Below are 12,879 nucleotides of genomic sequence, written 5' to 3'. Positions count from 1 at the left end.
GCGTGGGGTGGCCGGACGTGCAGCAGACCAAACCTTTAGTGCAAAAGCTATTTTCTGCAGGACCGGCCTAATCCTATGACTTTGGATAGGCCACGGTTCCCAGCCTGGGGGGGATGGGGGGCACAAGTGCCCTCCAGCCACATTCTCCGAACCACTCCTTCACAGCCTTCCCCGGGCCCCAGACCGTGCCCCGGCTCTCCAAGACGGCCAAACTGTGGGAAATGTTCTCATTAGCTCGTCGCCCGGGCAGGGGCTCATTGGCGGTGGAGGCCACAGAAGCCTTTGGGAAAGATTTCCTCTGCCGAACACACAGAGAACACAGATTCAGGGCATTTTTGGTTTTTGGTGTTTATTTTTTAAACCCACTTGTAGTTTGGGTTCAGCTGGAAAGCAGGACATACTGAGGGAGGGAAAGTGGTCGCGTGAGCAGGATTCTACTGCAGCTTTGGCGGGAAGCCCCAGGCCCCTGCTCCAGGGAGGTAGGTCCTATCGCCAGGCTCCCAGCTGGCTCAGGCGAGGTGGGCAGCCCTCTACGCCAGTGTCCCGAGCAGAGGAGAGCTGTCTTCTCTCTGATCTGCATCCTTAAAGGCCCAGGCAGAGGTCCCAACAGAGAGCCAGCAGCTGAGGGACAGGACTCCACGGGCAGGCCCTGAGAGCACTGGCTGGGTTCTGATGCCAGATAAGGGACTGGAACCTGGCGTCTGGGGGCGGCCCCGTGGGGCTGCTCCTCACGGCGGCCCGGCTGTCTGGGTCCCCGCCCCTGCAGCTGCCCAGGGCGCGATCAGGGGTACATTTCCCACACCCCCCCTCCCCGTCCCTCAGAGAAAATAAAATAAAATAAAAATTAGAATAAATACCGACTCGGCCAACATTTACATTTACATGGATGGACAGGGCGATCCCTAAACCTTAAAGGTTTACAGACTGATTAAGGAAGGACGAACAGACGAGACTGGGTGTGGGGTAAGCATTCCCCACGGAGGATGGTGGGGCCCCCACCTTATCCAGGGGAGATTAGGAGCCTTCTTGGGGTTGCGGTCCCAGCGCTTAGGCAAAGCCACAAGGCCGAGGGGAGCAGGGCTGTGGTGAGCAGGCTGGCCGCCCGGGAGGAAAACAATGGCTATCTGGTCTTGACTGGCAGGGGGGACAGACCGAGACAGGATCAACATCAGATGGCCGGACTTCGCCTCTTCGCTGCGCCAAGAAAGCCGCGGGCGAGTAGGGAAAACAACACGAGCCTTAGAAATGCAATATCCAGTTTTGCCTCCCACCAAATACATTCAGAGGTCAACTTGGATATGGCCTTCCTCACTCAGCACAAGTGGGGGGGGGGGGTCTGGCCTAGGGAGAGGCTAGGGGGTCTGTGGGGAACCCACTTCTGCCCCCAGCTCCTGTCTGAGTAGTCTCCCACGGGAAGCTGCTTCAGAGTCACAGATTTTACGTTTCACTCTTATTTCCTTAAAAAAAAAAAGTTTCTTTTTTTTTTAAACGTTTTCCTTCCATGTCTCAAAGAGTAGCAGCAACCTGCATTTAGAAAAACAGCTTAAACTGTTATTTGGATTGGCCAGGAAGCACTTTCAAGCAATGGAGATAAACTAGGCAAACCATACGTCTGGAGCCACCGTGACACGACACGTAATTAAAAATATATTTATATATGTATACATATTTATATCTTACTTCTTCATACTCTGGTCCTAACAGTCAAGGAGGGGTGGCCCTGAGGCAAGACCACCAAGGAGGCCGTTAGGAGGAAGAGGCATTGGGTCCATGGCGCCCGCGATGTCACGGGTCTCAGCTTTCCTGGGAACATCAGTCCCTGCATGCATGGTGTCTGGGGCCCCTTCGTGAACCTTGCTCTCTGCCCCGTGGAAGGAGCAGGAGACCCCGTTCCCCTGGGCCACTCTCTTCCTCTGGGGCCCTACTTCGTTCTCAGCAGATGCGCTCACAAACACACACACGCGCACACACACACACGCACACTGTGCACTCCGGGGGCGCTAGCCCATTTCAGCCCAGACACAGCTCTCCGGGGCCTTCCAGGGAGCGGCTGCGCGCCCTGCTGGGGCTGCCTGACTCCTCGAGACCACGATTTCCCCGGTGCCCTCTCTGAGCCCTCTAACTTCAGTCTAGCTCTTCTCTCAGGGCCTCCCATGGGGCCCCTGGTGTCCCGGGGCCCCAGCTTGGGCTGAAGGAGGCCACTGAGAAGGAAAGGCAGTGAGGAGAAGCTTGAAGAGGGGAGGAGGCAAAGGCCAGGGGCAGAGGCAGCACGGGCCTCTTGGAGGCTACTGACCCATTCCAGGTAAACCTGTGCCCCCCGACATGTGTCTCCAACACGCTCTTCCTTGGGCTTGGCAAAGGCTCCCATCCCGGGGCTGAAGGTCAGGTTGCAGCAGGTGGAGAAAGCCAGGGAGTACTGGGGGACCTGCCTGCTCCTCCAGACTTGGAGTCCACAAAGGGAAACCTCCAGCCCTCACCCCCTGGCCAGCCTGAGCGGACCAGGCAGCCAGGGCCCTCCAGTGACACAGGGAGTGACCAGCCTCAGTAAAGGGAGCTGCTGGGCTCTGAAGTCATTTTATGGGGGCTTATCAAAGTATGGGCTCCAGACCCCAGAGATGGGGCTGTGCGGATGCCGTGACAACCCGGAAGCCAGCCTCCTAGAGCCCGACCCGCATCTTCCTCCAACAGAGAAGGGGCTCTTCCCAGGACCTGGCCCTTTCAAGAACCCCCAGCCTTGTTCCCAGCCTGGAAAGATCTGTCTGGCGGCCTCACCTAGTCACCCGACCGTTACGCTCAAGACTCAATGAACGCACCGTTCCCCACAGCTCAGGGGCTACAGTGCCCAGAGCCCTCCCGGAGCGCAGAGACCTTGGCTGTGGGGGGGGCCTGGGCTGCTGGGTCCTGCCTGTGATGAGGCTGGGGCAGTGGCACAGCCCATTTAGCCAGACGCCGAGTCCTGGGGAGCCAGGCAGTCCCCAACGGCCACATGCCCCCCCACTAAGCTTGGGACGAGACCCGTGTGTGGCGCGGGCAACATCACCTAGCATTTTGGCTTTAATTTGCCAGCCTCCTTCGGTGCCCCATTCACCACCAGGCCCCCGGGCCAGGAAACACACTCCCGGGGGCCTGCGACAGTATCGGCCCATTGACACAGCACAGCTAGAATGAGAGAACAGGGGTACTGGAAGCCAAGGGCTGAGGACACAGGGTTCCAGCAGGACCCCCGCCGGGGCAGAAGTTTCCAATTACCCTAATTGGCTACTGGCAAGCTGTCTGTGGCTAGAATCCTTCCAGAGGGAGCCGGGTTTGATCTTCCACTAATCAGGGGGTCCTCGTGGCGCTGACTGTGTGATCACATCTCGGGCTCTTTTCATTGAGAGAGGAGACTTCAAAGCAGCTGACTTTTGAAAATAAAACAATAAAACACAAGAGTACAAGTAGAATTCGCCAACTCCAGCTCCCCTCCCTGCTCCCTGCCCCCTGGGCCCCCCTCCCTGAGGCTTGGGGGCCAAAAGGAGGACCTGGAAGCGGGGAGGGGGCAGCGTGAAGGTTAGGGGAGAAGCCTCCGTCCCCCAGCCCCCCCAGCTCGACCGTGGCGGACAAAGGCCGTCAATTACGGGCGGCTGGTGGGGACCCTGCCCGCCTTTGTCCTCCCGGACATCTGCTCTCTGTCGCCTGCTTGGCAGCAGTTGGCGACTGCGGCTGACAGCAGGAACAATGCAAGCCCGTCTCCGACCCACTTTTTCAGCCTTCTGAGGTCCTTTCTGACCCAAGCGGTACCCCGGCGTGCGGAGCTGCCAGGGCCTCAGCGGAGTCACAGAGATGAAACCCCTCGCACAAAGCCCTGCGGGGGACGCGTTTGATGGGAGGGGGCGGGGAGGAGCGGGAGTGGGGAGGGGCGATCGGGGCCACCATGAGAAAGAAACATGCTTCCCTTATTGGTGTGAACTGCCACATGCTTGGGGCTGGGGGGGCTCAGATGAGGGGCACTCCTTCCCGGTCTGGCTCCAGACTGGCCGCCGGCTCTGCCTGCTTTCCTCCCCATTTCTTTCTCCCGCCAGGGCCACCCCTGTCCTCCCGCCTGTCCATCTGGCCCTGTGTACCAGGGCCCCAGCTGCCCGCGGGCCGCCCGCCAGGCCCCCTGGCTGTCAGGCTGTCAGTTTCTGGATGGTTCTGTTGTAGTACTGCGTGATGGGGGGCGTCAGAGGGTTCCAGCTGTTGGCATGGAGCTCGATGACCTCCAGAAGCAGCGACCGGGTCAGCATGGACTCTGAGGGGCACAGCATCTTGTCGCGGGCGCTGGCCAGGAGCTCGGTCATCATCTCGGGCAGCTGCTCCTCCAGCAGCCGGCCTGTGCTCTGCAGCTGTGGGCAGAGAAGTGGGGGGTTAGGACCGGGCTTGGGCTCCGGAATGGCAAGCTGACCCACCTGGGTTAGAAGGGCTGGGGGCAGGGACAGGAAACCACTGGACTATCCCTCTGGAAGGTGCGGGCCCAGGCATCTGTGCCACAGGGAGAACAGGGAGGCGGGAGGGCAGAAATAGTCAACCGTGAGAGCCCACATTTAATGACCAATCTGCCGCAAGAAGAAGAGGGGTTAGGTTATTGCCTGCTGCCCGGGGCTAAAAAGAGCTCTCACCAGGACCATGCCTCTTCTGTCTTTCACCCAAGAGCTTTCCCTCCTCGACTACTGCCCACACCCTCAATGGTTGACCTGCTCCCTTCAAAGGTGATCAGGCTGCAGCGTGTTAATTTTCACTTGCTACGATGTCTCTCTAGAAACGAGAGACCTGCGTGTCTCTGCGCAGAACCTGAGAGCAGGGATGAGGCCTCCTGTTCCTCTCCTTCCTTCTCTCCTGCCCCCAATCCCACCTCCCCTCCCCAGCACTGACCTCTGGCCACCCTTGTGACATGAAGTGTAGGAGGGAAACATGAACTGCGGCAGAAGGCCAGCCAGAGGGCCTGCCCCTGATGATGTTGAAAAGCCCCCATAGGGAAGAAGGAGTCCCAATCTTCTGCATCAGTGCAGCCCCTGCCATCCCCAAGTCCCATGTAAGGTACCCATTTGGAGCTCCACAAATGAACAGTGATTATCATGTAGACCTCAGGCCGTTGTCCAGAATCGCAGCACTTCTGGCCTCTGAGATCCTTGGGATGCGAGTAGCCTTGGAGGCTGGACAGAAGCCACCTGAGACGCATGCTCACGCAGCCCTGACGTGCCCTGGGGGCTCACGCTGGACGCGCCTGTCCTCACTGTACTCCATTCTAAATGGATGGGCTGACTTCCCAGGGCAACGTTTGCCCCCGAGGGAGATCCCAGAGGGAGAGTTTCAATGAGTAGTGGCCACATTTTGGGCACAGGAGTGGCACCTCCTAAGGGGGTATTTTGAAGAAGGTGGTTGCCAACACGGGGCAGGGGGGCGGTTTCAAACCTCAGGCGCCTTCCGCAAACCCCATACCACCAAAGTCAAGGGAGATACTTGGGGGCGGGGGGGTCACATCACTTGGAATTTCTTAAGTCATTTGTGGGGCGTGCCTGGGCAAGAAGAAGGTGGTATTGGGCACAGAAGCACAGTGGACAAGGCCAGCACGTGGTCCTTCTCTCTAGAGAAGCAGCCACCTCTCTCTCCAGCTAGTGGTGGGTCGGTCACTCTGTCCACATTTACTCTGGTTGGGGGTTGACAATCCTGGATGCAGGAGTTCACGTCAACTCAGGAAGCCATTCCCCACCAGCCCTGTCTCCACACCTTCGCCGGGGACTTGTGCGTGTGTCCAGTGATCCTTACACAGCCACAACTGGCAGGTGTGAGGGGCACACCAGGTCTGAGGTCGGAGATGCTTACCTCCATCGAGCAGCACAGGACGGCGTCTTCCTTCACATCCTGAGATTGCAAGAGCTGTAGAAGAGAGAGGCAGAGAACGCTACTCAGGGTGTGGCGGGGAAGAGAGCCCACGAAGGTCAGAGGGCAGCAGGGACACGGCGATTTCTCTGGCAGGATTTGAACGGTTGGAGGACCACTGTGGGCATAGAGCCTGGGCCCCCAGGCCAGGTCAGAAGGTTGCGATTAGAGACCATGGCTTGGTAGCAAACACGCTGGGGTCATCAGCTGTAACACCTGGTCAGAGAAAATCCTCAGAGAAATGCAATGAGGGTAAAGACTTCCTGATGGGCGAGGGAGGCTCGGCCATGGTCTCAGGCACTCCTGGGCCCCGGCTAGAGGAAAGCTTCCAGAAACAAAGTGCTCTTCTGCAAAACCACAGCAGTGTTGACTTACCCAGAGGTTGGAATTGCTTCCTGACCAAGGCCATGGCCAGGCTGCTCAGTGCTGGGACTGGCCACGCCCTTGTCCAGGCTTCCCTTGGCCTCATCTTATTCTCTCTCTCTCTCAACTGAGATAGAATTCACATAACATCACGGGGCGCCTGGGTGGTTTCTGACTTTGGCTCGGGGCATGATCTCACGGTCCGTGGGTTCGAGCCCCATGTCGGGCTCTTTGCTGACAGCTCAGAGCCTGGAGCCTGCTTCGGATTCTGGGTCTCCCTCTCTCTCTGCCCCTCCCCCACTTACTCTCAACCCCATTGGCCACTTCTCCCTCTGTCCCCTTCCCCCTTGGTACATCTCCACCGCCATCCCTGCGACATTGATCACCGCATCTGCGGGATGACCCTGCACTTAGATGATCTGCCACGGATGACTTTTCCCTCTGCTGGAACTCTCCGTACTCACCCACTCTTCAAGGCCCACAGCACTTCCCAGCTTTCCTTGGAGACTCCTGGATCACCCCCAGCCCATGGTACCCACCCCCCCCCCCCACCCTGCTTCTCACTGACTTCTCACCTGACGTCCCCAACCACTTGGCATTTCACACAAGTGAAGCCTGGGAGAGTGCTGTGCTCATCTTGGCCACCTCTAACACCTAGCCTAGGTCCTGGCAACCGTTGAGGATTTGCTAAATGTTGGTTGATATGATTCATGCATTGTTTTTTGTTTTGAGTTTATTCATTTATTTTGAGAGAGTACACGGGAGGCGCAGAGAGAGAGGGAGAGAGGGAATCCCAAGCAAGCTCCGCACCATCAGTGCCCCACCACCAAGCAAGGTGGGGCTCGAACTCATGAACCGTGAGATCATGACCTGAGCTGACATCAGCAGCCAGACTGAGCCACCCAGACACCCCTGTTTTTTGTTTTAAAGGAAAGGTGGAGGGTGGGGAGAGCACCAGAGGAAGGCATTTTTAGGATGAGTATCCTCGTCCCCTGAACCAGAACTGGAGTCAAAGTCCTTGACGCGGGTGTGATGAGTTCAAGCACAGGTGACGCCACAGGGGGACTATTCCTATCGCTAGCTTGAAACCCAAATTCGACACATCCTCCTTGTCCCTCCCCTTCTCCTGTCATGTCCATCCACCCAGCCCAGGGGTCCCTCTTAGCAAGAGCCACAAGCATTCGCCTCAGGAGGGCTGAAGATTCAGGGCAAGCCTTGCCACGTGCCCAATGAGCGTGCAGGGCATCGAGGCCACAGCAGGCCCGGGCACAGGTCAGGGCCAGAGACACCAGGCCTCCTTCCCCTTTGTATCTGTCAGAACTGGGCTTGCGGCCGACACACCGGAATCGTTTTAGGATGAATGGACAGAGAGGTAGCCCTCAACCTGCTCGAATGAAAAGCAGGCGGAGAGCAAGGGACAGTCCAGGGGAGGAAATGGTGCAGGAGGCACAGAGGGACAGGCGTTGAGGCCGCTGGTGAACCTCTTCTACTCACTGCCACGGCTCTGACTCCAGACCTTCGTGCTCCCGTCACCCAGATTCTCGGCCACCACGGAGTTGCGGACCTCACTCTCCCCCCTTGTTCAGGACTCTGCCCCAGTGTCACCTCTCCAGCCTGTGTGAAGCCGGCCGGCCCCCGCTCACCTCCTGGCTTACTTCTCGCTGCCGCATAGCTCACCCCCGGACAAGTTGATACTTGTTCGTCTCCCCGCTAGAAGGCAAGCCCCACCAGGGCGGGGCCTCTGATTGGTCCCCGCACCGGCACAGCGCCTAGCACACAGGCTGCGACAGCCCGGAGGGCAGGCGGGCAAGGGCGGACGCGGCGAGGCCCCTCCCCCAAAGGTCACCCGGGTGCACACACTCGGAGAGGCGAGAGTGATGGGCACGTGGGTACCCCGCCCCACACACCCCTCTCGCCGGAGGGGACGCGACACAAAATTATAACCGATGTGGAAACGGAGGCTGGCGCAGGTCTCTAGACGGCAATTTGGTGATCGCGGTCAGAATAAATGGACCCGGACGGACGCACCACGACAGGGATACGCGGCTTTTGCTGCGCTATCACTACAGTAAAACTACCGTGCACCCACAGGGGGACGGGTTAAATAATTACAATACACAGGCACAGTGGGACAGTCTGCAGCACACAGCTGTCCCTCCCCTTCTTTTTTTTTTTTTTTTTTTTAACATTTATTTATTTTTGAGACAGAGAGAGACAGAGCATGAATGGGGGAGGGTCAGAGAGAGAGGGAGACACAGAATCTGAAACAGGCTCCAGGCTCTGAGCGGTCAGCACAGAGCCCGATGCGGGGCTCGAACTCATGGACCGCGAGATTGTGACCTGAGCCGAAGTCGGACGCTTAACCGACTGAGCCACCCAGGCGCCCCAGTCCTTCCCCTTCTTAAGCCAGTGTCTGCTTCTGGAGTTTTCTTGCCTCCCGGAGCTGCAGAGCCCCAAGGGGGAGGCAGGGGAGCCTTCCACACAGGGAAGGGCCTCCCTCAGTTACAGGACCCAGGAGGCTAGAGTGAAGACCAGGAAACAGGTTCTGGAAAAAGCCGGTGGAAGTGATTCACCTTGTAGCAGGTGTACCTAAGGCATGTGGTCCACACCCAACCCAGCTGCTCTGGAGGGGTGGGGGGGGATGTTGGTTCGAACCCGGGGAGGGTCCTGTGGCTGTCTGGAATGGGATCAGCATGGGGATGTGGGCCTAGCCCCACTTATCTGCAGGGGACATAGGGACTCATATATATCAGGAGAGCTCTGTAAGGTTTGCTGGGGTTTCTTTCTGAAGGTACTTTGTTCCCTCACAGGTTTTCTGTAGTGCTTATTGGGAAACGATCCTTCAAACAACATTGTTGGTAGAAATCACAAGAAAGGTGGGGGGCAATCTGGTGAGAAGGGAACTCTTTGAGACGGAGTGCGTGCTGGCAGCTGGGTGGGGAAAGTGGGGGAGGGGGGCAGAACTGGCAGCTCGTGGGAAGAACAAGGTATGCTCTGGAAGCGTCTAGAACGCGGGGTGACGCACAGTAGGCGCTCAGTAGTGCTTGTTGTGTGTGTCACGTTGAAATGACCCTGGGAGCATGTTCTGTCCTGAGATTAGCCTCTTAGGGGTTCTAGGGACAAGTGAGGTACCTTTTTTAAAAAATTAAAAAAAAAATGTGTATTTAGTTTTGAGAGAGAGAAAGAGAGAGCAAGAGCAGGGGAGGGGCAGAGAGAGAGGGAGACAGAATCCGAAGCAGGTTCCAGGCTCTGAGCTGTCAGCACAGAGCCCGACGCGGACTTGAACTCACGAACCTCAAGATCATGACCTGAGCCGAAGTCGGACGCTTAACCGACTGAGCCACCCAGGTGCCCCAGGATGAGTAAGGTAACTTGACGGGAAGTACTAGTAAGCGTAAGGGCTGACAAGTACTCGATGTTCTGAAATGTGATTGATTGTCCCTCCGTGTGGCTGTCTGAACGGCTGACAGAACCGCGTGGAAAGTTCTGGCCTGCCCTCTGCTCCCAGATGACAGTTGAGAACTCCAAAGCGGGGTCTGTGTCTTTCTTTCCTGCATCTTTGTGACTGGACTACTCCCTTCCAATCCCTCCTCCCCTCTTCGTGCCCAGACTACCCCCCACACCCTCCCCCTGCCTGGCTGTGTCCCTGGTGGCCCTGGCTCCTGGCTAGCTGGGCAGGGAACAGACTTAGGGAACGGGGGCGGGTAGCGGGGGACTCTGGAGGGTGAGGGTAGCTCCCCTGGGCCCTCAGGCAGAGCTACAGGCGGGTTCTCAACCCCAGAGCCTCTCCTTCAACCTTATCTTCCATTTGCTTGTTTGGGAAAGTCTGTGCGAAGCCAACAATCACAATGCGTGATAGGCCCTCTTGCAAGCGGCTTGCTGGGTTTGCTCAGGGAAGTGGGGGAGGACCGGGGTTGGTCATCACACTTTTCCTTCAGAGTTGCAGGGTGCAAGGATACGAAGAGAATCTGCAGGGAGGCTGCAGACCGCTTCCTATTCTCCCTGCAAATGCTGTTCTGGCCTCTCATTACCAGCTTTTGAGAGTAGAGTCTCAGAACCCTAGTGCCGAAGGGGCTTTGGACAGCGTCCCTCCCAACCTCCCCAGAAGTCACACTCGGCTGCTCTTTGCGGTATGACAAGAGGCTGGCCTCCTCAACCAGGAGCCCTTGACACAAGTCCACAGGGGCTCCCCGCCGGGACCCCTTTCACTGTCCCTCTTAGAGGCTCTCATGCCTCTGGGTGATCTGTGGTTCCCCAAGAATCTGTCCCTCCCTGTCGTTTGCAGGCAGCGGTCCAGGTGCAGGATCTTTCCACTCTTTTCTATCTTGGCCAAACTTACCTGTTCTGTGTTCCATGTCTTCAGGACTCTGCTTTTTCCCCAGTGACAGCTAGTGTTTGGATAAACAAATCTCTGCTGGAGTGTTGAGGAGGTCAATGAGCGCTCTTGTTTACGTATGCTCTATTTGGCACCTTCTGGAGACAATGCTTTTTTTTTTTTTTTTAAGTCCCAGAGGAGTCTCAAGAAGCTGTGGCCATCCGAACAGGTACCTGTCCACCCATGTTCACAACAGGCGAGAGGCAGAAGCAACTTGGGGGTCCGTGGAGGGATGGATGGATTAACTACTGCGGTCCATCCGTATGCAATGGAATGTTCTTCAGCCTTAACATGGAAGGAAACGCTGACCTGCGCTGCAACGTGGATGAACCTCGCGGACACTACGCCGAGCGAAAAACAGTCACAAAAGGACAAATCCTGTCTGATTCCACTTCTCGAGTCAGAAGAGTCAAATTCGTAGAGACAGAAAGTAGAACGGGGGGGGGGGGGGGTCGGGGCGGGCACGAGCGGGGACTGGGGAGCCGGTGTTTCGTGGGGACGGCGTTGCAGGTCGGGAAGGAAGACAAAACGTTCTAGCGATGGATGGTGGCGATGTTGCACAACAGTGTGAAGGTGCCTAATGCCGCTTAGTTGTACGCTTGAAGACGGCCAGAGTGATCGATGTTATGTTATGCAAACTTTATCACAATAACAGAATGGTTAAAATAAGTAGCGACCGGGGCGGGCACTCTTTGGGTGGGCAGGCCATTCTCAGCCCAGGCAGGACTCTCCGGGAGAAAAGCTGCACCGATGGAGGAGGCAGGCTTGCCCCACGGGGGTGGGGAGTGGGGGCGGGCGGGTGGAAGGCCCTGGAGTGGGTGGGGAGGGGCGGCGCTCTCATCAAAGTCTCTGGCGTAGAAAGGGGTGTGGGCGGGCTGGGGCAGGCAAGCCACCCGCGCCCTCGAACAGCGAAATGTGTTTCTTGGATGAGAATCCAAGGCAATTGTGCGAGCCCACACAGTGTTTGTTCGGAAGCTAATGCATTCCTGTCCTATTGTCTCCGCCGGAGACTTGTGGGCACACCCATCATATCCTCCCTTGGTGGGGGGGGAGAGGCCAAGGTGCTTGCAGTCAGCCTGTGGGAGGCCCGACAGCAACCAGGGAGAAAGGCACCCTGGTGGGAGCATCCTGGAGTCCCCTGGGGAAGGTCCACAGGGCTTGCAGGGATGTAACCCCGGTTGTTTGGGATGCCACGCTGTGGGGAGAGAAACCGTGCTGATGGGAGGGGCTGTAGGGCTGCCTTCCTTGGTGGGAGGGAAGCGAGTGCTGTAGATGGCGAATTCTTGCCTTTCCACGGAGGAGTGAGTGCCAACTTGAGGCAGGCTGGCCAGCCCGCCCTGACCACCCCAGCTCACCAACAGCCCAGGGTTTCAACCTTGTAGAACAAACCCACGATGTCTGGTGCAGCCGTAGCAAAAGCACAGCTCAGACCCCACCGGCAGGGGCCTCTCTCCCTCGGGGGTCCGGGGGTCGCGGAGGGTGTGGGGGGAGTGGCCACCACAGAGCACAGCCACGGTTTCAGAGAGCAGGCAGGCGATTGGCTGGTTTTCTGGAGAACACATTCATCGAGCCCTGATGGGCTGGCTGGGTCTACAGAAGGGCTAGGGATGTGGTGGGATAGGCTGCAAGTGTGGAAGACGTGGCAGGAAGGCGAGAGAGAAGAAAGAGCCAAGAGTGGCAGGGAGAGGTCTGCGGTGGCCATGGAAGCCACGTGCCAGGCACAAACACTGACGGTGGAGAGAGGGGGGAGGCGGGAGAGTGAGACGGAGCCAGAGGAGATGGCCGGGACACGTGGTGACCGGGCTGGGGAGCTGCACGTGGCCACCTGCCCCTAGGAGCCCCCTAGGGTAGAGACCCTCTATCCCGCGTCTCTGCACCTGCACCTATGGCCAGGTCTAGAGGACAGCACGGGGGCTGATGGTCATGATAATGACCCTGAGTCATCACAGAGATGGTCTATGATGTCTGGGTCTCCTCAGGGAGGCAGGAAAGGAGATAATCTATCCGAAAAAGGCTGTCATCAAAATTGTACAGCAGCCTTCGAGTCAGAAGACCTGCCCCTCACTAAGAGTAACCCCGGGCATGTCACTTTATCGCCCTGCACCTCAGTTTCCTCACCTGAGAAGAGGGATAATACCTGCCTCGAATTGTTTTGAGAGTCAAGTGAGATAACAATGTCTGTGAAAGAGCTTTGAAAAGTGCAAAGCTTGATCCAAATGCAAGGTGTGATTATTGTTATTAAA

The 12,879-nt window shown here is 57.5% G+C and overlaps 1 protein-coding gene across 9 annotated transcripts in view; it reads right to left on the bottom strand.

The window, feature by feature from the left end:
* Window positions 1-332: 332 nt before the first annotated feature.
* Window positions 333-12,879, bottom strand: part of CTIF (cap binding complex dependent translation initiation factor) — a 293,053-nt gene continuing 280,506 nt past the window's right edge. For all 9 annotated transcript variants that reach the window (XM_053902678.1, XM_019464103.2, XM_019464110.2 and 6 more), the window contains 2 exons: window positions 5,842-5,895; window positions 333-4,364 (listed from right to left, as the gene is read on the bottom strand). In XM_053902678.1, the coding sequence (XP_053758653.1) occupies window positions 4,149-4,364; window positions 5,842-5,895 (270 nt within the window). In that variant the 3' untranslated portion in view covers window positions 333-4,148. The remainder of the gene's footprint in view (window positions 4,365-5,841; window positions 5,896-12,879) is intronic.

Source organism: Panthera pardus, unplaced genomic scaffold, assembly GCF_024362965.1.
Source record: "Panthera pardus isolate Hobbes unplaced genomic scaffold, ASM2436296v1 HiC_scaffold_15, whole genome shotgun sequence".
Lineage (NCBI taxonomy): Eukaryota > Metazoa > Chordata > Mammalia > Carnivora > Felidae > Panthera > Panthera pardus.
The sequence above is the reverse complement of the archived record's forward strand: the minus strand, read 5'-3'. Positions and strand labels throughout refer to the sequence as shown.